Source organism: Alosa alosa, chromosome 4 (genome assembly GCF_017589495.1).
Source record: "Alosa alosa isolate M-15738 ecotype Scorff River chromosome 4, AALO_Geno_1.1, whole genome shotgun sequence".
NCBI classification, from domain to species: domain Eukaryota; kingdom Metazoa; phylum Chordata; class Actinopteri; order Clupeiformes; family Clupeidae; genus Alosa; species Alosa alosa.
Genome location: NC_063192.1, coordinates 19,299,392 through 19,324,588, shown reverse-complemented (window position 1 = coordinate 19,324,588; position 25,197 = coordinate 19,299,392). Strand labels below are relative to the sequence as shown.

At 43.8% G+C, this 25,197-nt stretch overlaps 1 protein-coding gene across 2 annotated transcripts in view; it reads left to right on the top strand.

The window, feature by feature from the left end:
- Positions 1-24,115, top strand: part of ephb2a (eph receptor B2a) — a 58,440-nt gene extending 34,325 nt beyond the window's left edge. The window contains exons 4-16 of one of the 2 annotated variants that reach the window (XM_048240298.1): positions 235-390; positions 2,239-2,574; positions 5,949-6,073; positions 6,349-6,511; positions 7,900-8,008; positions 8,325-8,389; positions 9,176-9,289; positions 9,659-9,906; positions 11,088-11,303; positions 11,578-11,727; positions 12,089-12,282; positions 13,480-13,635; positions 20,068-24,115. In XM_048240298.1, coding sequence (XP_048096255.1) covers positions 235-390; positions 2,239-2,574; positions 5,949-6,073; positions 6,349-6,511; positions 7,900-8,008; positions 8,325-8,389; positions 9,176-9,289; positions 9,659-9,906; positions 11,088-11,303; positions 11,578-11,727; positions 12,089-12,282; positions 13,480-13,635; positions 20,068-20,176 — 2,141 coding nt within the window. In that variant the 3' untranslated portion in view covers positions 20,177-24,115. Of the gene's footprint in view, positions 1-234; positions 391-2,238; positions 2,575-5,948; positions 6,074-6,348; positions 6,512-7,899; positions 8,009-8,324; positions 8,390-9,166; positions 9,290-9,658; positions 9,907-11,087; positions 11,304-11,577; positions 11,728-12,088; positions 12,283-13,479; positions 13,636-20,067 lie in introns of both variants that reach the window. The other variant, XM_048240297.1, reaches the window with a different exon arrangement.
- Positions 24,116-25,197: the final 1,082 nt, after the last annotated feature.

Genomic DNA, 25,197 nt, shown 5'->3' with positions numbered 1-25,197 from the left:
ATTAACACAGAGTGTTATTCTAAAGGTATAAATAAGCACTGAATGGGGTTTTGCTTTCTTTTGCATGTCTGACAGGAACACTGATTTGTGATAATTAAAATAGAGTTGTCCTGTTGTGTTGTTTATGTGCTCTGACTCACAAGAACCCTCTCTGTCTCTTTCTGTGTGTGTGTCTGTGTGCGTGTGTCTGTGTGTGTGTGTGTGTGTGTGTGTGTTTTCCCTGGTGTGTTGCAGCCTGTCCCTTTGGCTCCTTTAAAGCGGCCCAAGGGGACCACTTGTGTCTGAAGTGCCCCATCAACAGCCGTACCACCACCGAGGGGGCGACCAACTGCGTCTGCCTAAACGGCTACTACCGCACGGACACCGACCCAGTGCAGATGCCCTGCACCAGTGAGTCTAACCCTCCACCTTGTTTACCTCCAGTCTACATCTCCTTGTACCTCTAAGCTCTTATCACTGACCTGCAGTCCATTGATCCACACACATCATCATCAACAACAACAACAACAACAACCAGTGCCATCGACACAATCCACACAAGAGCCCATTTTCGGCTGTTTCATGCATAATTATCCGCAAAGATTAGCTTTTTAAATCAAAACCTTTGAATCGACTAAAGGTATTTATGCCCCCCCCCCCACCCCACACCCCTCCCAAAAGCAGATGATGAACCATGTCAAGGAGCTGTGTTTCATCTCCAGAGATGCTTGTCCTCCCTTCTTTTCTGATTTTGAAGTTTGGTAGACCAAAAGAACGTTCTTTTCTTCTTCCTTTTATGCAGCACAATGTGAATAAAAAAAGGATGCAGGGAAGAATGCCTGGAATAAGATTTGCATAAGCCCCCTCACTCTCTCTTTGGTCGATGACCGGGACGCTCTGCCAGTAGTGGCATTGATGCTGTGCTGAGTGGCCTTGGCGCTCTTGGAGAGAGGAGCTCTTGGTGGCATTGTTCGGCTTGTGCTTAATGGGCCAGGGCCGCACTGCTCTTTTCATTTTAATTCCCATTAAAGAATTGTTAATTAGCCGCAGTGTTGTGCAAAACCCATAAGCCCCCACATCCCTGGGAATAAATGTCACTAATGGACTGATGATAACTGGCTCTAGCGCAAATGAAATTGTTCGGATTGCTTGGAGACAATCAACCTCTCTCCCTCTCTCTCTCTCTGGAGACAGACAGGCTATGCAGACAGACTATACAGTATAATTGTGTTCCTTCAATTATATCACAGCGAGTGAGGTTCTCGATATTGTCTTTCTATTTCCCCCGTTCGAATTAAATGTCCCATTTGGTTAAAAATGTCTGTTTCCCCCATTGTTTGAGACATCATGAGATCTCTCTTCTAGGGAATATGAGACTGCTGAACAAAGCACAGAACTTCTCTTTTTAATGCAGCGCACTATCACACAGTCAGTCTTAATGTAACTTAACCGCACACTAAACTGATTGTTTCAATGTGAACTGGAATATTCTTGGTCAACCATCACTGTGTGTTGTGAGAGAAGTGAGATGTTTGCAATGCCTTGGTCATAAATTGCACTGGCACACAGTCATAAAATGTGTCTCACCGACAATATCAGCACTAACTCAATATCAAATGTTATGCCTGAGGTGGTTGGAATCTTAAATTTGAAAATGAAGGATGAGTTTTTTCCCCCCTGCATCTTCATTTGGGCTGTCTATTGTGAAAAAAAGAGTCTTCCTGTTCTTCAGGTGGAGGAATATGACCCTGACCATGGCATTGCTATGAATTTCATTCTCTAAAAGGACTCAATCTCATAAAACATGTCTCCTCCTGCCGCTGTACCTTCACACATAATAAAAGTCTCTGCTAAATATGTAAATAAGACCGGCGTTGCAGTGACATTTGTGAGGAAGAGACGCCAACCGTGAACTTACAAGATAATGCTCAGGTTTGTGGGGGAGGCAACTTGATTACGCCTCAGTATAAAGTGCTTAAGACTGTGAGCCACGTCCAGCGAGTTAATGTCCTCCCTGGACACCACTGTAACGGGATCTCTGAGTGTATCTGGCTGCCCATAACTGGAATTGTAATCTGTCAGAATGTGGTACGTCTCCAGTGTGAAATACGAGGTATGAAATGCCTGCTAGACATCACTGGAACTAATGCTTGTTCTCTTGTTTCTCTGTGCTGCTTCTTTTTCTTTTTCTTTCTTTCTTTCTTTCTTTCTTTCTTTCTTTCTTTCTTTCTTTCTTTCTTTCTTCTTTTTCCCCGTCAGCAATCCCCTCTGCACCCCAGAACGTGATCTCTAGTGTCAACGAGACGTCCCTGCAGCTGGAGTGGGGGTCGCCGCGGGAGACGGGCGGCCGAGACGACGTCGTGTACAACATCATTTGCAAGAGTTGCGGCGCCGGGCGCGGGGCCTGCACACGCTGCGGCGACAACGTCCAGTTCACGCCGCGGCAGCTGGGCCTCACCGAGCCGCGCGTGCACATCAGCGACCTGCTCGCGCACACGCAGTACACCTTCGAGATCCAGGCGGTCAACGGCGTGTCCGACCAGAGCGTCTACTCACCACACTTCTCCTCCGTCAACATCACCACCAATCAAGCTGGTAAGTCACCAGGCCTGTTAGTGATCAAGAAGCAGTCCCATCCCCAGGCCACAAGTGGATGGCTACATCAGTATCTAATAGAGTAAGAGATGATCCACACACCACATAGCTCCTATTCAAGTTTCCAAGATTTATTGACGTTTTCCTGTTAGTGATCAGAATTCTTTCAGAGCTTCACGGCACATCAATCAAGGCCTCACTTTATGTGCTTGACTAGTTGTTCACAAACTGAGTGATGAATAGGGGTATCTGAAAATAAGACGGATGAAAATATCCAGAAACAATCATTGCGCATAAACAGGCTTTACTAATGGCAAAGTACAGTGGTGGGCACCTTCTTTTGATTTAAGTCGATTTTTTGGGGTGGAATGAGGGGGGTTTATATGTGTGCTGAGTGCACACATTTTCTTCCCAGCAGCAGTTTTCTGTCCCAGCATGACTCCATCATTAAACGATCTGGGCTGTATGTGCAACTCCTCAGAGCCCTGTTTGGAATTAGGCCCGCTGCTCTATTATTCCTGCTGCCACGGCCACCGCTGCCGCCGCCACTGCTCCTCACTCCGCTTCGCTCCACCCGACTCTGTTAGGCCCACTGCTGCACTTCTGAGCACAGCACTCCAAACCCACACGGAGCTGAAGCCCAAGCCACCGACGCTTGGATGCTCTGAACCCTAACGCTGAGGTTGTGATATGGAAATGGTATAAAAGTTATCTTGCTATGAGGCATTTTTCTTTACAAAAACTAAAAAACACACACAGTTGAGAGCTGGTTGGGAGATTTGTGGGGGGGGGGGGGTTGGCTGGGTGGGGTGAGTTGGGTGAGCGGGTGGAGGGGGTTAGGGGTTCGTGGAGCATTTTAATGAGGGCTCTGCCCAGGGCATTTCCACTCTGAACTCACTGGCCCTGCCAACGGAGGCTCTGTCTCCACCGGTGTTTCTGTCAGCCCGTATTACCGCCTGACCGCTGCTGAGCGCAGACAAAAAGTGCAGTTCACACCATTAACACCCGTGGAAGTTGGCGTGGGGGGAGAGCGCGAGAGAGAGAGAGAAAGAAAGAGAAGCCGCCCCAGCCAGCCCCAGCGAGAATATAAAAAAATGAATTTAAAAAATGAAGGAAGGATTGGGGAGATGGGCGAGAGCAAGGGATACTATATGGAAGAGAGAAAGAAAGAGAGAGAGAGAGAGAGAGAGGCAAATAGCATTGCCTTGCTGAGTTGGCTAGCAGAGGATTTATTCCCAAATCCACAGTTAGAAGGTTTGCTGTTGTGCCACAAATGGGGACTTTAGAGTTCAGAGGTTTGATGGTGTTGCCAAAATACTAAATAAGCCTGATTTGCAAAATTAAGATTATGTTAGCAGGGCAAGCGCCATTAGGGGGATGAATGATTTAATGTTTATTTCGTTTTTTTAAAGAACCACTGTTGGGTGTGTGAAAGAGAAACATCTGTCTATGACTTCCTCGGGTTGCATCAACCCTGTAAAAGATCACGTTTAATCACAAGCACTGCGATGTCTGTCATATACCACTAGCAAAGCCCAGGATATGCCCACTTTGAAATTGAAGATGATGTCTTGACACAGACACTCACGTTGAAGTCCTCTGTGTTGCAGATGCTTTAAAGCACCATTAAAGAGGGTATTACTTTGTAATTTGGGGGAAATACCATTGGAGAAAAGAGAGAGAGAGAGAGAGAGAGAGAGAGAGAGAGAGAGAAGATGAGAGAGAGAGAAATCCCCAAAATCCTTTGCAGATGTAGAGTATCATAATTGCCTGTCTGATTTGCTTCCAGTGTGCCACAAGGACATATGATTTTTTTATGCCAGCTTCAAGAGCACTGCTTGTGCCTCATAAATCCTACTCCAAACAGGGCGGGTTGCATGATAAAGTAGCCATTACCGTAATGTATGTGCTGCTCTGATGGCTTCAGCAGTGAAGAGGAGTGGCTCTAATGAGGAGAGCATCTGAATTTATTTGCTTGTACCTGTCGCTGGGACTGCAATCTCTGTGCGCAGTGCGCGTACGTCGTGTGAGCTTTTTAGCAGGCACGTTGCGTGAGCTATTGTAGTGCCCATTACTTAGACAAATGACATGCGAAAACCATTCCGAAATGTATCCGAACAAAAGCCGAACTGCCCACACATCATTTCCCATGGAGGAAATATTGACATCTGGCCATTAACATTCCTCAGGTCCGCACACAGTGTGTTAAACATATAAAATGCATAATGCTGTATTAGGGTAAGAGTAACATTAAGGTTAACTTTAACATTAAATAATATGAAAGATACTTACAAATTACAGCAACAATTTGAGCCAGTGCACTGAGTGCACAGAAATTGATAGGTCAGTCAGTTTCTGTTTCATGCTGCCATCATAGTCTGTGGTCTTGGCACAGCATATGTGTAGTCTATGGTGTAATCACAACAGTGAATATTGGTGTGCTAACATTAACATAACTATAAATAATATGAACGATATTTATATTTTATGGAAATCATTTCAAATACAGTGCGTAAGAGACGGGCCCCCGTGCATGTCTTTTTCATTCGGCTATTATAGTCTGTGGTCTCACCAGAGCAGGCTCACTCCCCCTGTGCCTCAGTGATGTGCCATTCTCTACTGCCCACTACTGGGTGCAATGGAAAAGCCCCTCCGACACCACGGCTGTCTGTCGCCCCGTGCTGTTTTATGAACTTCATAATCTTTTTTAACCTGTTTTGAAATCTCGCCTTCGCTATTTTTAGAAACCTTTCTCTCTGTCTCTCTCTCTCTCTCTCTCTCCCTCTCCCTCTTTTTTCTTTACGAGGCTGGCTCCTGTGGGACGGCGTCCTTAAAAATTAAGTCGCTCTGATTTCCCAAGCTTTTATATCTCCCACAGTAAGCACAGAGGCGCCCTGCAGTTCGCTCTTTATGGAGATACTTGCAGCTCTGTTTCAGCCAAATGGCTGTGTGCATTGACAGAGAGCCAGTTAATATAAAACCCTCACTGGAGAAGGCCGAAGGCGTAGCTTGCCGTCCTCGACTGAGAGTTTCTATGGGCCATGTGCTACATCCTCAGGCATTTTATGAATTCCAATTAAATTTACAGCGCCACTGAATGACGGCCTTGGTTTTCAATACATCACTTTGGCTAAAAGGGAGCTGGGACCTCACGGCTGCAGTTGTTAGTTTGCTCATTTCGTGACAAAACATGCTGTGGTTATTACCAGTGCTGATGAATTAAACATCCTGTAAACAAATTACTGATGGAGAACGACTCTAACTCTCTTTTCTCTCTCTCTCTCTTGCTCTCCTCCTTTTCTGTCTCTTCACTCTCTCATTCTCTTTCTGGCTGTCAATGTTTCTTGATTCTCTCTCTCTCTCTCTCTCTCTAGCCCCATCAGCTGTGTCCATTATTCATCAAGTCAGCAGGTCTGTGGACAGCATAACACTGTCCTGGTCTCAACCTGACCAACCCAACGGGGTTATTCTCGACTACGAGCTCCAGTACTACGAGAAGGTACACACACACACACACACATACACACATATACACACACACACACACACACACACACACACACACACACACACACACACACACACACACACACACACACACACACACACACACACACACACACACACACACACACACACACACACACACATGCACAGCTTTTCCCACTAAGTCTGAATCTCATAATTTTCTTTATTAACAACACTACTGGCACCTGTGTATTTGTGTACATAACCTGAGGTATATTAGCAGTAACAGTAACACTGTTCCCTCAGAACCTGGCCGAGGTGAACTCCTCCACCATGAGGAGTCAGACGAACACGGCAGTCATCCGCGGCCTGAAGTCCGCCACCATCTACGTGTTTCAGGTGCGGGCCAGGACCGTGGCCGGCTTCGGACGCTTCAGTGGAAAAATGTACTTCCAGACCATGACCGAAGGTTTGAGAACTTCTCCAGAAACTCTCTCTTTTATTAGCCTCAATAATACAGTATGTGCACTGTGAAAGACCAATACAGTGTAATGGTCCTTGACAAAGTAGTTAAGTTGCCAAATGTTGCTGGAGAAGAAATGAAAAAATAATTGTTTAAACTAATGACGCATTGTAAGTGCACATGGAAGGGAAGTGCACAGTCAGACACCAACTGCAGGCAGAGCCCACAGCTTGACCAGACATTAGCCACTGATCCTCTGCCAGACATCAGTGAGTCACTCAGATGGAGAGAGGGTCGATAGATCAGGTTGCCAAACCCACAGCTCAACACCAGAACCCATGCCAGCCCCAGACCCATATGCCCATCTCTTTTCCTGCTCCACTCAAAGCCTGTGACAGGGCACTGGTGCAGTGTTTGGCATTCAGGTTGCTGTATTCAGGAGTCTAGGCAGAGGTGTTGATATGTAAAAAGGAGAAAGAGGCTTTTGTATGCAGTCAACTTTGTATGATATTCAACCTTGATGGACTTGTCATACTCTCCTGATGCATTTGGCGTGATTCATAAATGACATTGACTGTGTGTGTGTGTGTGTGGGTGTGGTGTTTCTTTTACCCTTGAAACTGTCAAACCCATGAACGATTGCTTAACTGCTTAAAGGGGAACTATGCAGTTTTTTTTTTTAATCTTAATTCACCTTAACTTAACAGCTTCGGGGTCATTGGAATGGTTATGACTTTTTTCGGGTTTAAAGGTGGCGGTCTCGCTTCCCCCTAGCGTCTGTGAACGGAAAAACCAGCCATGCCACTTTCGTCTGGAGTGTTGTAAAATATATACTCTGAAGCTGTAGGGGGAGCTCTGTAGAGAAAACTGCGAGCAAAAAGCGAGCGAAGAAATTGCCTAAACTGCATAATTCCCCTTTAAAGGAACCGTATGTAAGAAAAATATTTCAATTAATCATAAAATGGCCCTGATATGTCACTAGACATTTAGAAATCATGTTCATTTCAAATACTTATATCACTGACAACAGTAGTCCGGCCTGGATATTGTCATTTAAAAAGTGAAGTTGCAGCCCTCAACTGATGTTGATGTTTTGTTTTGTAATTGTCATGTTGTGTTTTGGCCTGATGCGCCACCCTCCACCTATCTACTAATCACAAAGTCAGTAGTGTTTCGCCATCAGGGTTGGCAACCTCGAGTCAGGGGGGAGGGGGAGGGGATACATCGCTCTTCAGTATTTTGAAAGTGATTGCAGTACCAGTTTTGGCCACAATCTTACATATGGTTCCTTTAAATCTGTTTGACTATTCCGAAAATGGGATTGGTAATGAAACCTGACGAGACCATAATGTGCAATCAAATAAAGTATTGAAAATATGTGTGCACTTCCACAGAGGAGTACAACACTAGTCTGCAAGAGAAGTTGCCTCTCATCATCGGGTCGGCGGCTGCAGGCGTCGTTTTTCTCATAGCCATCGTTGTTGTCATCATTGTGTGCAATAGGTGAGTCAATGTTGTCTCTCTCTTTCTTTCTCTGTTTCTGTTTCTTTCTCTCTCTCTCTCTCTCTCTAGCCTCCCCCTCACTCATATAAAAAATGTAGCCCACATGCATTTTTAAGGCCTGCCTAAGATGCTGGCATGCTGAATCACACCTTACCACCACAAATGATAGTGTGCCTTCCTCCAGCCGTGGATGGCTGCTCAACACGTTGTGTTGTGTGTGTCTCTGTGTGTGTGTACATGTGTGTGTGTGTGTGTGTGTGTGTGTGTGTGTGTGTGTGTGTGTGTGTGCGTGTGTGCGTGTTTCTCCCTTCTCCAGGAGGAGCAGTGACAGGACTGAGTCGGAGTACACAGACAAACTACAGCACTACACCAGTGGCCACAGTGAGTAATCAGGCCTGTGGCCACCTCTGCCTACTCTTCCCCTTTCCTCTCCTCTCCACTCCCCTCCTCTCCCCTCCCCTCCTCTCCTCTCCTCTCCTCTCCTCTCCTCTCCTCTCCTCTCCTCTCCCCTCCCCTACTCTCCTCTCCTCTGGCTTTTCCTCTCCTCTTTCCTTGTCTTTTCTCCTCTCCTACTCTCCTAATTTCCTCCTTTCTCCTCTCCTCCTCTCTCCTCCTCTCCTCTGTCCTCCTCTCCTCTCCTTCCGTCTCCTCTTCGTCCCCTCACCCTGTGACATGCCAGACGGCTCCATGTGACGTCCTCGTCCCCAGCGGGCTCCAGGCACAGAGATGTCGAAGAGTAGCTGACCCTGAGATTTCAGAACAGATTTCACAGCAGGGAATCAGCATGAAGGGTGGCCATTGAGTGTAGTCAGTTGGGCCATTTTTAACACACAGGGTGTCACTGAAAGCAAGTTTGAAAGAAACCTTGAGAATATTAAGGCATATGTGTGGTTCCCTATTCTACAATATATTTTTTGTATGTGATGATTTACAATTCAAAAACACAATTAAAACCATGTAACATAGCAAAAGTAACGCAATTTGTAAAGTGACAAGCTGTGTCATGATGGAATGGAATATGATCATGGAATGCAATATAAAAGCAAATGTCAAAACATATCAAAAGTCAGTTGAGGAGCCAAGCCAAGCCAAGCAGATGCTAACAGATTGCTCACTGTGGACTTGGCAAGAACTGCATCTTGTGCTTTGCTTTCCAAGTGTCTCCAGGAATGAAGATCTACATCGACCCGTTTACTTACGAAGACCCCAATGAGGCAGTGCGCGAGTTTGCCAAAGAGATCGAGATGTCCTGTGTGAAGATTGAGGAGGTCATTGGTGCAGGTGGGGATCCCTTTACTGGAATAACATATATATAGACATGTAGTCTTTGCATTTCTTATCCAATGTCTCAAATGAAATAAAAAATAAGAGAATATGAGAGATAGCATATTTTGTGTTTTTGTGATACAATCATATATCATATATTTAAATGTGTGTGCCATTGCAGAAATCTTAGCACCACCAAAATAAATTGAAATACCACCATCTGGCACTCTCACCATAAATAATGTCTGAATGTCCTGTCTCATTATCTCCAATGGACTGTCTCATTATCTCAGTGATAGCACATGTGGTGGCCATCAAGAAGGTAATGTCTGTTATCCATCTCTTTCTTTCTCCCTCCTCCTTTGCTCTTTCCCTCTCCTGCAGGTGAGTTTGGAGAGGTGTGCAGCGGGAACCTGAAGCTCCCGGGGAAGAGGGAGATCCTGGTGGCCATCAAGACGCTCAAGTCGGGCTACACGGACAAGCAGAGGCGGGACTTCCTGTCGGAGGCGAGCATCATGGGCCAGTTTGACCACCCCAACATCATCCACCTGGAGGGGGTGGTCACCAAGAGCAACCCTGTGATGATCATCACCGAGTTCATGGAGAACGGCTCCTTAGACTCCTTCCTCAGGGTGAGGATCTTTTTTTCTGACCTATCAGCGCCCCCTCATGGTGAAAGGCAGAAATAACCCCAATGGCATGATTATCCATCATGAAAACAAATATACACTTTCTCTGTAGCTGCTTTTAAATACTCAGATGTTCAAAGCCTCTAATTACCAAAGTTCCCTAATAGTATATGTTAGCTATACAATTAACAATGTAGAATTTAGTGTTGCTGCAGTATAGTACAATTTGAACGTGTGTTTCTCCTTTAAACAGACACAGCAGAGCACAGCTGTGTGCATCAGCAGAAATGCCAAATACAGCAGGAGTACTAACCAGTCTATATCTGGGTACTTGAGCTGCATTTTCAAGCAGTCATCACTCCAGCAACTCCATGTATGGAACCCTGTGTGTGTACATGTTGTGTAGCAGGCTGTGTGAGTGTGTGTGTGTATGTGTGTGTGTGTGTGTGTGTGTGTGTGTGTGTGTGTGTGTGTGTGTGTGTGTGTGTGTGTGTGTGTGTGTGTGTGAGAGTGTGTCTGCGCCTGTGGCTTGGGCCCAGCTGTGTGCAGCTGGAAGCAAAGCTGGATCAGAGGAGTGTGTGCGTCCAGATGAGCAGCCCGAAAGGGGTGTGAATGAATTCACACCACGGCGCTCGGCTCCTCACGGCGCGAGTATAGGGCCAATGCCAGCAGAGCTGTAAATGACTTAGCTCCTGGGTCTTTTCAAAGGATATGTTGTAAATGTGTTCCACATTTTCCATATCCCCTTTGAACAACACCAACTGTGGGTGGGAATGCAGCTCTGAGGGCATTTTTTCATAGGAATGAATATCCTATAATTTACTTCATGAAACTTATCCCTTTTTTTAGCAGAGCTACTGAATATAAATTGTAGGTCAGAATGCGATGAATGTTGGAGCTTTAAATGGACGTGTTCAAGGACATGGCAATAATGTTGTTTTATATCACACATATCTCCACTTTATGTAGCCACACAGCAGATAGGAACTGTACACTGTAGGGAATGACCTAGTTCTTTGTCTTTATATTAGTATTGAGCTTATGAATCTTTTCCAAGCTCAATACTAATATATGAATACCAGCTTGCAGATTGGCACCAAGCTGTGCTGTTCTCACTCAGTGAGGGTTACGGTGTAATTACAGAATATTGCCTGGTAAACTCTTATGAAAATGGCTCTTTTCAGCAAAACGATGGGCAATTCACCGTGATCCAGCTCGTGGGCATGATGCGTGGCATTGCGGCGGGCATGAAGTACCTGTGCGACATGAACTACGTGCACCGGGACCTGGCCGCCCGCAACATCCTGGTCAACAGCAACCTGGTGTGCAAGGTGTCCGACTTCGGTCTCTCGCGGTTCCTGGAGGACGACACGTCTGACCCGACCTACACGAGTGCGCTGGTGAGTTGGGTGGTGGCGGTGGTGGCATGGATGGTGTTCTATGTGTACAGCAGTGCTGTATGCGGGGTGGTAATTATATAAACAGCCCCTGGGGCAGAATTCACCTCCTCCTCCTGCTGCCCAGTGTGTGTGTGTGTGTGTGTGTGTGTGTGTGTGTGTGTGTGTGTGTGTGTACAGTATGTGTGTGTGTGCGCGCGTGTGTGTGCGTGTTGTGTGTGTGTGTGTGTGTGTGTGTCGTCCTTCCCCTTGGCTGACCATGTCTCTCTCCTCGCAGGGAGGGAAAATCCCCATCAGATGGACAGCCCCCGAGGCCATCCAGTACAGGAAGTTCACCTCCTCCAGTGATGTGTGGAGCTACGGCATCGTCATGTGGGAAGTGATGTCATATGGAGAGAGGCCTTACTGGGACATGAGCAATCAAGATGTAGGTTCCTCTCCATCATATCATCCTACTGACTATATGGATTCACTAGATTCAATACAATATATCACCTTAATATCCCTACAATGCTGAAAAGCCAAAGCCACAAATACTGTTTGTTATTATACTAATTTACAATGCATTCATATTCCCTAATACATTTTATATTAATCTCTATTAATCTCAATATAATATCTTTATTCAATATTTAATCTGCCTCTGAATACACTACTATTTTTTCATGGTTGTGTCATAGTGTGTGCCGCTGCTATATGTTACACTGCCATAATATCAAAGCCAATACAACAGTTTATTACAGACGTTAAAAGCATTACAACCTCCAATCCTTCGGTGACCCGTTTAGGTCATCAATGCCATTGAGCAAGACTACAGGTTACCGCCCCCTATGGACTGTCCCACGGCATTGCACCAGCTCATGCTGGACTGCTGGCAGAAGGACCGCAACAACCGGCCCAAGTTCAGCCAGATCGTCAACACCTTGGACAAGATGATTCGTAACCCCAACAGCCTGAAAGCCATGACTCCACTCTCGTCAGGGTAAGACGTGCATCCCTCACACAGGAGAGAGAGGCATTGATGGCCAAAAACACCACAAACACCAAAGTGTTTCAAGCAAGTGCAATTTTGTTTGGAGTGTGCTTGAAAATGTCTTAATGTGGGCATATGGCCCCAAAGGCCTCTGTGAGGCAGACTCGTTGAGGTGCCAAGATAGGCAGGATTACAGATGGTCTCAATTCAAGATGGGCATCATTGCTTATGTTCCCATTTAGAGATGGACAGTCTTACAGATGTTCCCATTTGAAGTTTTAAAGTGGGCCTCTAGTTTGTCACTAGTTAGAAGCTGAAGTAAGGGATCTGATCAGTAGGTCTTGCTTAATAAGGAACTTTTAATAAGGAAAATAATACTATAACTCATTTATCTTATTGTACATAGAGGGCATAAGGCATTGTAGTTATTCTACATTCTATATATTCTATATGTTTCATATACTGTACATGTCTTTATTGAAAACAAGTTGGCGCTACTGGCTGGGGCACCTGCACCACACACCGGCGACTCGGGTTCGATTCCCACCCTGTGGTCCTTTCTCTGTGTGGACTCTCTCTCCCACTCTTCCTGTCATTCTCCAGTGTCCTATCTGATTAAAGCCATAAAAAGCCCAAATATATATATACATATAAAAGAAAGAAAACAAGTTGAAACCATTACTGATGAATAGGCCAGGCCACATAACCTGCCTTTTTCTGCTTTTTACTTACTGGTCAGCTTCTATATGAAGTGAAAGTGTGAAGTGAAATGCTGAATCATTATTCTCATAACTTTCAAGCTTATCAGATCTCAAGCGCATGCCCTTTTGTCCTCACGCCATATTTTGCTGTCCCGACGCTGCAAGTTTTCTAATGTGAAATCTTGGCCGTTCTCTGTGGTGATTCATCTTGTTACATCTCTCTCTCTCTCTCTCTCTCTCTCTCTCTCTCTCTCTCTCTCTCTCTCTCTCTCTCTATCTCTCTCTCTCTCTTTCACTCTCTCTGTCTGTCTTTCCCTCCCTCTCTTGTTTTCTTGGTGTTTATCCATTTCTCTCTCTCTGTCTCTATCTCTTTCTCTCTCTCTCTCTCTTGGTCTACCTCTTTATCTCTGTCTTTCTCTCCCTGTTTTACATCTATCTATCCTTTTTGTCTCTCCCTCTTCATCCCCCTCTTCATCTCTCTCTCTCTCTCTCTGGCCCGGTGCAGTGCCCATCTACCTCTGCTGGACCGCTCCATGCCAGACTTCTCCAGCTTCAGCACCGTGGATGAGTGGCTGGATGCCATCAAGATGGGCCAGTACAAAGAGAGCTTTGTCAACGCGGACTATATCACCTTCGAGGCCGTCTCCCAAATGACCATGGAGTAAGAAACACTCGCTGCTTGTGACCTTCACAACACTGTCACTGGACGCTGTCAGGCAACACTGTAGCAGACATTATATCAGGCAACTTCCTACCATTAGATTGTATTGAATAGCCATGCTTTATATAGCTTGATATAGGTTAGGGTTAGACCATATAACTTGCCTTTTGTATATTACAACTACAAAATGAAGTTTATAGCAATATATATACTAATAGCAACAGTAGATAACAGAAAATACTTTGGACAGACACATACAAGGGTTAGGGTTAGGAGGACCGAGAATAGGGTTAGGTCAGGAGGAGCTTTGAGTTTCAATGTTCTGTCAAAAACTGAGCATCAGTGTGTTACACAGTACTTAGTGTATAATTACAATAGTACAGGGGTGTATAAAGTGTATCTAAAGTCACTTATTTAAGATAGAGATAGAAGGGGTGTATAAAGTGATATCTAAAGTCATATCTCTATCTTAAACATAAACCAAAACAGCAGACTTTTTTCTTGAATTTGTCATGTCATGTAAATAATACATATTTACTCTCTTTTGACTAACACTGAATACTAATTTGATTTATTAGTCATTTGATCTATAACCATTTCTTAATTTCTTGTCAACAACCCCAAGCCTTTTTACTTGTAGAATCTACAAAATCTACAGCACAGATGCATGCTTTCATTTTGGCTGAAATATTTGTCGCTACTGTTTGCTAATAGTAGGGGGGCCTATGTGTCTAATTTGGGGGCTTGTGGGATTCGCATGTTAATTTTTGGAGAGTATTATATCTTTGTTCTAGGGGTTCTTAAGAGTAACAAAAAACATGTCTCCATTTTTTTTGAAGGTTTTGAAGGACCCAAATCAAAGAACAAATTCAGAAAAGGTCAAATTTGGTGTTTTGTCCATAAACCTCACATTGCTGGTATTATAGCATAGGGTTTGGTGCCAAAAAGCAAAGATATTCTACAAGGTAGTGTGCAAAAGTGGACCACATAAACAATACAACATTATAAAACATTTTTTCAGAGCACAAAGTGCAGAGATCTCTGTTCAAGTTTAAAAGGACTTTTACATAGTACCAGCTAAAGTCTGTAAGGCCTTCCGAAGCCTATGTAAGTGTGAAGAAAAGAAAGGGTAAAGGATCAGCTAGACAAACAGACAGGTGTGTGTGTGTCTGTGTGTGTAAGAGAGAGAAAGAGAAAGAGAGACACTACCAGCATGGACGGATTATGAACTTTCAGGCCCCTGGGCCCAGATGTGATAGGGGCCCCCACTAATTGTTCGGGGGGACATTTTTTACATTTATTTGATGTGATTTCCTGTATTCTGGTGCATTTTGGGGATGGCCAATACTTTATTTCAATCAGATTCATAGCCTATGTGTTGATATGATGTGTTGATATTGAGGCAATGATTCCATGCAATGGCTATGCCCTCTGACTCCTTGGGCCTCTGGGTTTGGGCCCGGTAGGCCCGTGCAGTAATCCATCCCTGACTACCAGTGACAGTTGGCTGTTGATAGCTGGCAGTGATAGAATTTAGAATATCGAATAACTTGAAGCACATAGTGCTCTGTTCTTCATGGTTGGTGATATTAGTGACCTTCTAGCCTTCTACATTTGAGCAAGCACATTTTCATAGTTCATGATGGCACAGTCTAGTTTCTGAGGTGTGTCTTTCTGTTAGTCAGGTGATGGCACACATATTCTAAAAGAAACAGATTTTGGGCTATGTATCCAGTGGCAGATATGTGTGGACTGGTGAATAACCCATCACTAGAGACATGCCAAATTTCTTGTTTTTGTCCATGAGAGAGTATGGAGATGGGTATCACAGATCAGCCAACGATTACATTGTTACAGTGCAGTAAAGGAGTTTGGCACAGGAACTGCTACAAATCCACCTGTAACAGTGAGCATCTGCAGCATGCTAAGATTCACTACTAGAAATCATGTGAAGCAGGCAGGACTCAGTGTCTTCAGAAAAGACACGGTAGACCATCTTCTGAACCTGCAGCAACACCTGCAACTGCATCAAGTCCATCTAGAGGGACACTTGTTCAGCAGCAGCTGCTGCCAGCATAGATAAGTGCTTCTTCTGTCAGAAGCAGACAAAAGAGCGTCTTCATGAGGTATCCTCTTTCAATGCAGGCAACCAACCAAGAACTATAAGTACTATTTTGAAGTCAATGACTTTTAACAGGTAGCCAGTGTAAAGATGCTAGGATGGGGGAAATATGTTCATATTTTGTGTGTGTGTGAGCAGCTGCATTTTGTATAAGCTGTAAGCTCTTTAGACAGGTATTATTACAGCCAGCATAATAGCATTGCAATAGCATTGCAATAGTCTATCCTTGAGATGACAAAACATTAATTTCTCGGCATCTGGTAAGGATAAGGACTTCCTTATCTTTGAAATGTTCCTTAAATGGTAAAATTAAGTTTTGGTGATCTGTTTTATGTGATTACTTAGTGCTAGGTCCTGGTCAATTATAACTCCTAGGTTTTTAACACTTGTGGATGAGGTCAGTGGAAGATCACTATATGTAGCCTGTGTAGTATGTAGCCACTTACAACAACCGGACAGACATAGAGGAGTATACAGACACTGTAACCTCTTACATCACCAAGTGCATCGATGATGTGACCCACACAAAAGACATCATCACTCGGGCTAACTGGAAGCCATGGCTGACAGGGGATGTCCTCAGGCTGCTGAGGGCCAGAGACAAAGCCTACAGAGCTGGGGATGAAGCTGGCATGAAAACAGCGAGCCAACCTGTCCCGTGGCATCAAGGAAGCAAAAAGGGAATACACTCACAAGATAACCACCCACTTCAAAGACAGCAGGAACTCACAAAGCCTATGGCAGGGCATTCAGGCCCTCACGGACTACAAGCCCGCGCCACAGAGCTGTGAGAGCAACATCCCTCTGCTCAACAACCTGAACCGCTTCTTTGCTCGCTTTGAAGCACAAAAACAGCACCTGCCCACAGAAGACCCATCCCCCTCTACATGAGGCAGCCCCTGTGCCTCTCTGCCGACAGCGTGAAGAGGACACTTGCTGCTATCAACACCCGTAAGGCAACAGGTCCAGACAACATCCCAGGTCGATGGCTGAAGGACTGCGCGGGGAGCTTAAGGATGTCTTCACAGACATCTTTAACACTTCCCTGGAAGCAAGCCATCGTCCCATCATGTTTCAAAGCTGCCACCATCATACCTGTGCGAAGAAAACTGCTCCATCCTGCTTCAATGACTACCGCCCTGTGGCACTGACACCCATCATCATGAAGTGCTTTGAGCGGCTTGTCATGTCACATATCAAAGCCATTCTCCCCCACCCTGGACCCCTTCCAGTTTGCATACCGAGCCAAGCGGTCTACAGAGGATGCAATCTGCTCTGCCCTCCACCCAGCCCTCACCCACCTGGAAAAAGAGACTCATATGTGAGATTGCTGTTTATAGACTTCAGTTCTGCATTCAACACCATAATACCACAACAACTCATCTGCAAACTCGACAAACTGGGACTCCAGTACCTACCTCTGCAACTGGCTACTGGACTTCCTCTGTCAGAGGCCCCAAGTAGTAATGCGTGTTGGCAACAATACCTCAAGCAGCATCACACTGGAGCACAGGGGCCCCCAAGGCTGCGTGCTCAGTCCGCTGCTCTTCACCCTGCTGACGCATGACTGCACTGCAACCTACAGCAACAATCACATAGTGAAATTTGCTGGCGACACAACTCTGGTGGGTCTCATCACCAAGGGCTGACGAGACTCAATACAGGTTGGAGGTCGACCATCTGACCCGTGGTGCAGGGACAACAACCTCCTGCTGAACGTCAGCAAGACCAAAGAGATTGTTGTTGACTTCCGGAGAGGTCACACCCAACACCTGCCACTGACCATCGACGGTGCTGTGGTGGAGAGAGCGAAGCAGCACCAAATTCCTGGGGTGCACATCAGTGAAGACCTCTCCTGGACCACCAACACTGCATCACTGGCGAAGAGAGCTCAGGCGCCGCCTGTACTTCCCTTGGAAACTCAGGCGAGCAAGTGCTCCACCAGCCATCATGACCACATTCTACCGAGGCACCATTGAGAGCATCCTCTCCAGCTGTATCCGCTGTGTGGGGGGAAGCTGCACTGAATACAACAGGAAAGCCCTGCAGGCGCATAGTGAACACAGCTGGAAGGATCATTGGTGCTTCACTCCCCTCCCTGAAGGACATTTACACCACCCACCTCACCCGCCAAGCGACCAAAATTGTGAGTGATGCAAGTCACCCCGCTCACAATCTGTTTGATCTACTGCCCTCTGGGAAGAGGTACAGAAGCCTGCCCTCCGCACTACCAGACTCACCAACAGCTTCATACACCAAGCTGTAAGGATGCTGAACTCTCTCCCTCCTCCCCCCTCCACCATCAGCTACATAACATCCTGGACATTGGACCCACAATGGCGCCTGCTGCACTACTCCACTTGCACACTTGAACACTTGCACTTGTACACTTTACAACTTGGTGTTGTTGTCCTGAAAACACAACACTTCTGCTGCTCTTACATAACTTGCACCACTATGCCACTTTCTTTATTACTCAGGTCAAACAGAACTACCCAAGCCTCTTATTGGCCTGACTTTGCACTAGTTTTTATTGACTGTCTATGCACAATTTCAACAAAATTTTGCTGCTCTTATTTATTCATTATTAAATGTGCCCTCTTATTTACTTACTTTTTTGTTTACTTGAATGTTATGTTTGTCTGTGGACTTAAAATTGGTAAAATATGTCTTGTCTTCACCGTGGGATAGTGAGAAACGTAATTTCGATCTCTTTGTATGTCTGGAACATGTGAAGAAATTGACAATAAAGCTGACTTTGACTTTGACTTTGACTTTGATGTGGATAGGATATCCCTCATCTTTTTAGAACCTAAAACTGACTTCTGTTTTATCTGAGTTCAAAAGCAGGAAATTATTTGTCATCCATGTCTTTATATCTCTTATAAGTTTGGCTAACGGTGTTAAGTCATCAGGTTTTATGGAGAGGTATAGTTATGTATCATCTGCTAAACAACAGGGCTCAATTACTGAGCCTTGAGGCACTCCACATTTTACCATAATCTGGGTAGATGGTTTATTATGGACCTGTACAAATTGTTGCCGCTTAGGAAGGTATAATCTAAACCAGTGTTTTTCGACCTTTTTTGTGCCACGGCACACTTTTGACACTTAAAATGTCCCACGGCACACTAACACACTAATCCTGTGTGAAGAAAAAATAAACATACCAACATTTCAAATAATACACAGAAGCCTTATTATGGCTTCTATGCAAGACCTGCTCAATATAACAAGCACCCTCTGTTTCAGTTGTAGGTGACTATATCTAATTTAATTGTTGTTTTGAACTGGATATGTGATGATTCTGTGAATACTGGATATGGGGCCCCCGTTGTACAATGCCTGCATACCACAAATAGTGCAATCATACAATCAATGAGAGTATGTGGTTATAAATTCTTTGATGCAACAGTTGCTTTTCTGGACCAGTGAGTGACATTTGGGTAATTTTCTGCGGCACACCTGATGATCTCTCACGGCACACTAGTGTGCCCCGGCACAGTGGTTGAAAAACACTGATCTAAAATAGCGAAGTGCTGAGTCTTTGATGCCTATCAAATTTTCAAGCCCTAAGTAGTATGTCATTGTCTATGGTGTCAAAGGCAGCTGAGGTCCAGGAAGAGCAGTATCGATACAAGGCTAGGTTTTTTGAGGGAGGGCTTAATAACAGATGTCTTAAACGACTGCGGTACATGCCCTGATAGCATTGAATTATTTATAATCTAGAGCAAAACATTATCCAGGAAGGGGAGAACAGTCTTAAGAAGGTGAGTAGGAATAAGGTTTAGTAGACTAGTTGTAGATTTTGATGAGGAAATTGTGGAGGTGAGATCTAATATGTTGTGTATATGTAAATGAATTAAATGTTGTTTGAGGTCTCATCTGTGATTCTGTGATTTTGCTATCTTTCAGCAATGGAGTATGTGTATTTGGTGAAACTGATTGGTTATTGATCTTATCTCTAATTGTTTGACATACAATCATAATACTGACATACAATCATACTGTTAAAAATAAGAAAATAACTGTTTTGTGAACTTTATTCAACATAACCAGTGATTTAGGCTAAATGTATGGTGTTAATTATAGTGAAATATACAAATTCACAAAAATAGGGTTAAAACAGGTAAAAAAAAATGGAGACATAATTTTTCTCCATGTTCAATAACCTCTAAAGACAGTCCAAACACTCTCCAAAAATTAATATTTCAATCCCACAGAAACCACATAGGCCCCCTGACTATAAGTGCTTTTGTTGGATGGGAACATCTGTCAGTATCTGATTCCCCAATCTCTCTCTCTCTCAGTGACATCACAAGAATCGGTGTGACGCTGGCTGGTCACCAGAAGAAGATCTTCAACAGTGTCCAGATGATGCGAGCACAGATGAACCAGATCCAGTCAGTGGAAGTCTAACGCACACACAGACAGACACACACTCACACTCTCTCTCTCTCTTCCTCTGTCTCTCTTGCTCTCTCTTTTTTCTCTCTGTCTCCCTCTCTCTCTCACACACATACACAACACACACACACATACACGTATAGGAAGGATGGAAGGACACCAGGTTTGTGCCCTCTGGATGGCTCTTCCTCCTCTTCTTCCTCCTCCACCCCTCTTTCTCTCAGACTGGCCTCCCGAGCCTCCCATTCCTGCAGTCCCCTGGACACTGCTCCTGTTAGGAGCTCCTTCACACCCCACCTGGCCTTCTCCATTTTCTCCACCAGCACCCTGTCCTACTTCCCCAACCTTGAGCTCCACAGCCACCAGCACAGACCAGACCAGGCGGACCACTCCGAGTCTGCCATACCCAGCGGCCAAATCAGTGACTGTCAACAAACAACAAAAGTCCTCAGAACTGTGAACCAGCTCACTGTCATAATTATTATTATTATTATTATTATTATTGGGTGTTACATGGAATCACTCCTGGACAAGAAGAGCTAACTGTTTAAGAGACAATTGCACATTTTATGCGGAATTTGAACGTGAGTTACATTTGGTAATTTACCGGTAAATCTTATTCAAAATATGCATCTAAACTATTGTTTTTTCTTAAAGCACTTACATTTTTGTTTTCACATTTTCCTTTAGAACTTTTTAGAACATCCATTTAAATATGACACAGTCTTACACATATCAGAGGCACTTTGATTTCTCATGTCAGACATGCCTGCCAGTGCTTTGCAGTTTGAAAAATGTCTTTGGTTATTTTCATACTTTTCCTCCTTTCTCTTGACCCCTCTGATGTGACCATGTGTACCTTAGTGGAGAAAGATGGCTGTTGCCACATCACCCCCCGTGGCTGTTTTTTGTCAAAAACGTTTAAACGGTCCCTTTATTTTATTTTTTTTATTTATTTTTGTTTTGTTTATGTTTTTGTGATGTTTGGGATAGTGCCATAGTGCGCGTAATATTCCCTCCATGACGGCGACTTTTGTCTTTCTTGTTAAGTAAGGGTGCTGTCACTCTGGTACTAGATGCTAACGGCAGCTTGTGACGTTAAGGAGCAGGTGAGAAGGTGAAGAGTGACGTGAAGACACTTTATGAATCTTTTCTCGTTATTGTTTTGCTTTTTTGTTTGTTTTTCAAATCATCTTTTGATAATGACCCTTTGTGATTTTTAATACTGTGTCCTATTAATACCTGTCACATGATAAAAAAAAAACAATGTCTTTTCTGGAGGTGTAGTTTAGAACAGTTGATCTGTACAGTTGAAAGACATGTCCGTTGTCTTGGTGTTATGTATTTAGCCTACAGTAATCTGTTTGTTATATTTGCTACAGCTCTTGTGCACACTATTCCTAGATGTGCATTTTGATGGCGTTTTATGGATCGAAGAAATTTTTTTTTTTTTCCTTTTTTTTGTCCTTGTTGTTTCAGCCGGTCCTCTTGGTTGAGCTTTTCAGAGTAGTCATGAGGTGTGTGTGAATCGATCCAGTCTCCAAAACTGACTGGAATTAGAGGAACTTTAAAAACAAAACAAAAACCTGGTGTCCCAGTTTCTAATGAGTGTTAGCGTTGTTGGTCGCTCAGCCTCCCCAGCCTGCTGAGTCACGTTTGAGTTGCATACTTCTTTTGAGTCACACACCATCACATGGGGCTAGCTGAAGCTCCACTGCTCCACCGAATCGTAACCCTCTCTGTGTGTCCCATCGTGAAACCTCCCCTCTCAATTGCCTGTCTTTGCCTATCTGGATGACTCAAATGAAAAAGACCTACTATAGCTTAGTAGACCTATAACATCCACAAACTTGGAGTAGTGGAGAGGCCATTGTCTGTCAGAGCACTGCCCTCCAGTGGATTATCTTGGAAGCTCACAGCTGCACACTCTAAAATGTCTCTCTCATGACCTAAATAGACCTGGGCTGTGGACCAAATAACTCATGGTTCTCTGCGTCCATCCATCCAGCCATCCGTCACCACTGATCAGTCGTACGTCTCTGGCATCCTCTATTCATAGCGTACATATGCCACTGACACAGACAACTCCTCAGATGAATGTGCTGGAGACGTTTTGTGCACTTAGATAGATAGATAGATAGATAGATAGATAGATAGATACTTTATTGATCCCCAAGGGGAAATTCAAGAAAAGGAAATATGTGTCAAAGAAAGATTTGTATTTTTTTCCATTGATTAGGAAATGTTTATTTGGTCTGATGGCACCAAATACAGGTGCTCCTAGCCATCCACACTGTAATGGAGGACTGAGTGCTGAGAAAAAAATCACTGTGGTACCTTTTCATGATATTTGTAATAATCAGTACTAGTCTGCTGGCCATATTGTTTTGACATGCTTCCAAGAATTGATCTGATTTTGATGACTGATAAATTGAGTTGCAGTATTTTTGGGGTTGCAAGTCTTACCAGCGAAAATGAGCATCTTTGGCCAAGATGTTGATGAGAAGCTGAAAATGAACTTCGCCATTCTGTTTTCAGTTGAAGGGATTTTTGTCCATGTGGGCAGTTTGGTGCATTTGCATGGTGCATTTGCAATATCTAAAATATGCTTATGTGCAGTTTGTCCTTTTCACCCAACAACTGGAAAACTAATGTAATATTACTTTTGCCATTGTGTTTATATTTATTATGTGTTGCTGTGTTCAACGTCTCATTGGCATTTTTGGGATACAAATACCTCTGACTGTCAGTTTGATCATTGTTTTTGTAGCCCACAAGCATTCACACTTGAAAAGTTGTTAGAATGCTTGCTAGAATGACTTTGGGTTCTGTTTGCTTTGTATTTTGCTACCACAAACACAATTTTACATGAACAAATATGTTGGGAATTGCATGCAAAGATCTCAAGTCATTGCACCTCAGACTGCGAGATAAATGTGCATTTGGAATTAAATGTGGAAATCACATGACATGTCTCCATTTGGGAACATTTCCAGATTATTTTTGTTTCATTTTTATGAGGGAATGCAAAATAGTTCAGATTTCTGAAAGCCCTTTAAAAAAAAGTTGACCTTTTTAATTTGTTAAAAATCAGAGAGACATTGTGTTTGGTTTGTACATTCAGGAACTGCATACTGTATGAGTCTGAGAATGCAGTGATAATCCAATGACAAACAAACTTCCTGGAAATGTTTACGGACTTCTTATTTTCATGTTTCTTCTCCGGGAATGATGTGTTGTGCTATGCCTGTAAGATAGAGGTCTGATGCAGTTTTGGCATCCTGATGGTGAATAACATGAAAAATCCACCTTTCTGGTTTGATATGTGAACTATCTATGTTTAATCCACAGCAAAATAGGGTTATTGTTTCTTGTAATGTAGCATACATCTTTCATTTTGTTGCTGTACAAAAAAAAAGAAAGAAGAAAAAAAAAACAACACACCCAGAGGTGTCTCAATAGCTCTGTGAGCTAATGAACTTAACGAAACCAGTCTGAAAACATTGTGCCATATGTGCAACATGGACTCTGACACACAGTCATCCTGCGAATAGTATAACGCCTGCGATCACGGTTCTGAGGGACAGGTGTGTTTTTAGACGCACTGGGCATACATCTCACGCTGTTCTACGTGATTAATCTGCACCGTGTCTTTAGCCTACTCCCCTCCATGAACTCCCGGTTCTAATCGGTCTTTCTCTCTCGCTAGCTACGCCGCGCCCGTTGACTGTGCACGTGCAGCGCAGGCTGTTCAGACCACTGGGGTGCCGGCGAGACGTCCTGTATTCTGTATAAATGTACATTTGCTGTAACCCTGTGAATGATGTTACAATCAAAATTATTTGTAATATTGTTATTGGTTTATTTTCTAAAAAAAAGAAAGGAAGAGGAATGAAAGAAAAAGAAAGCCTGTTATGACTGTCCTCAATAAAAAGGAAACATTGAAGGTCATTTTGTCAACATTGAAGGTAATTTTGTCAACATTGAAGGTCATTTTGTCATTGAAGGCTTTTGATGTCTCAAAAGGACACTGTGAACCTCATCACCTGGTAATATAACCAAATGAAGTAACAGTGGATTTCTAATGCACCCCACTTGGGGGCAGCACAAGCCAACATCCATTTGCCAAGGAGGCCAGCTTGTGATTTGCAAAATACATGTGAGACAGATGATGTTATTTAATAATGTAATATAGTTATGGAGACGGAATGAATGGGAATATTTAGACACTGCTTTCAGACACCATGGGTACTGAGGCTGATGAGGTGGATCCATTCTCCCCAGCTTTCATCAATAAACCTGTCAGTTTTTACTGCACAGCTCCCACTACACTGAACACATTTTTCTCTAAGGAATGAGAGGAAAAGAAAGGAGTCTGCACACTGGGCTGAATAACCAGAAGCAATAATGTGATGAATTTTAGATGCACTCTGGATGTAGGTTAGTTTGTCCTAGATGTCACATCAAAGATCAAATGTCACATTAAAATGTTGCAGCAGCGACTACTTAAGTGAGTGACATTTTTTCTCCTCGCATGAACATTTTCTCAGGGTGAACAAGTTTAGGTCTTAAAAAATGAGGACACAGGATTGGTATGAGGGCTGGCTTCTGATATGATTATAATGATGAGGGAAATCCAACTCAAAATCCTGTTATTCTATACATGAGTGTGTGAATGTGATGCTTATGTAAACACAAAAGCTTATATATAGATAGATAGATAGATAGATAAGCTTTTGTGTTTACATAAGCATCACATTCACACACTCATGTATAGAATAACAGGATATATATATATATATATATATATATATATATATAAATACAAATACACCTCTGGCTAGCCTGACCCAAAGCACGATACTGTGGTGCATGATTAAAAGGCCTTAAATTTGTTATGCCACAGTGACATTCACTTACTACTCGACTACCACTGCAAGTGGAATGTTGTCCACAATAATAGTATGTGTTCTATGAGATGATGATTGAACTGCTCTGAATGGCAACATGTGAGCCTGTCTGAGAAGTTAGTT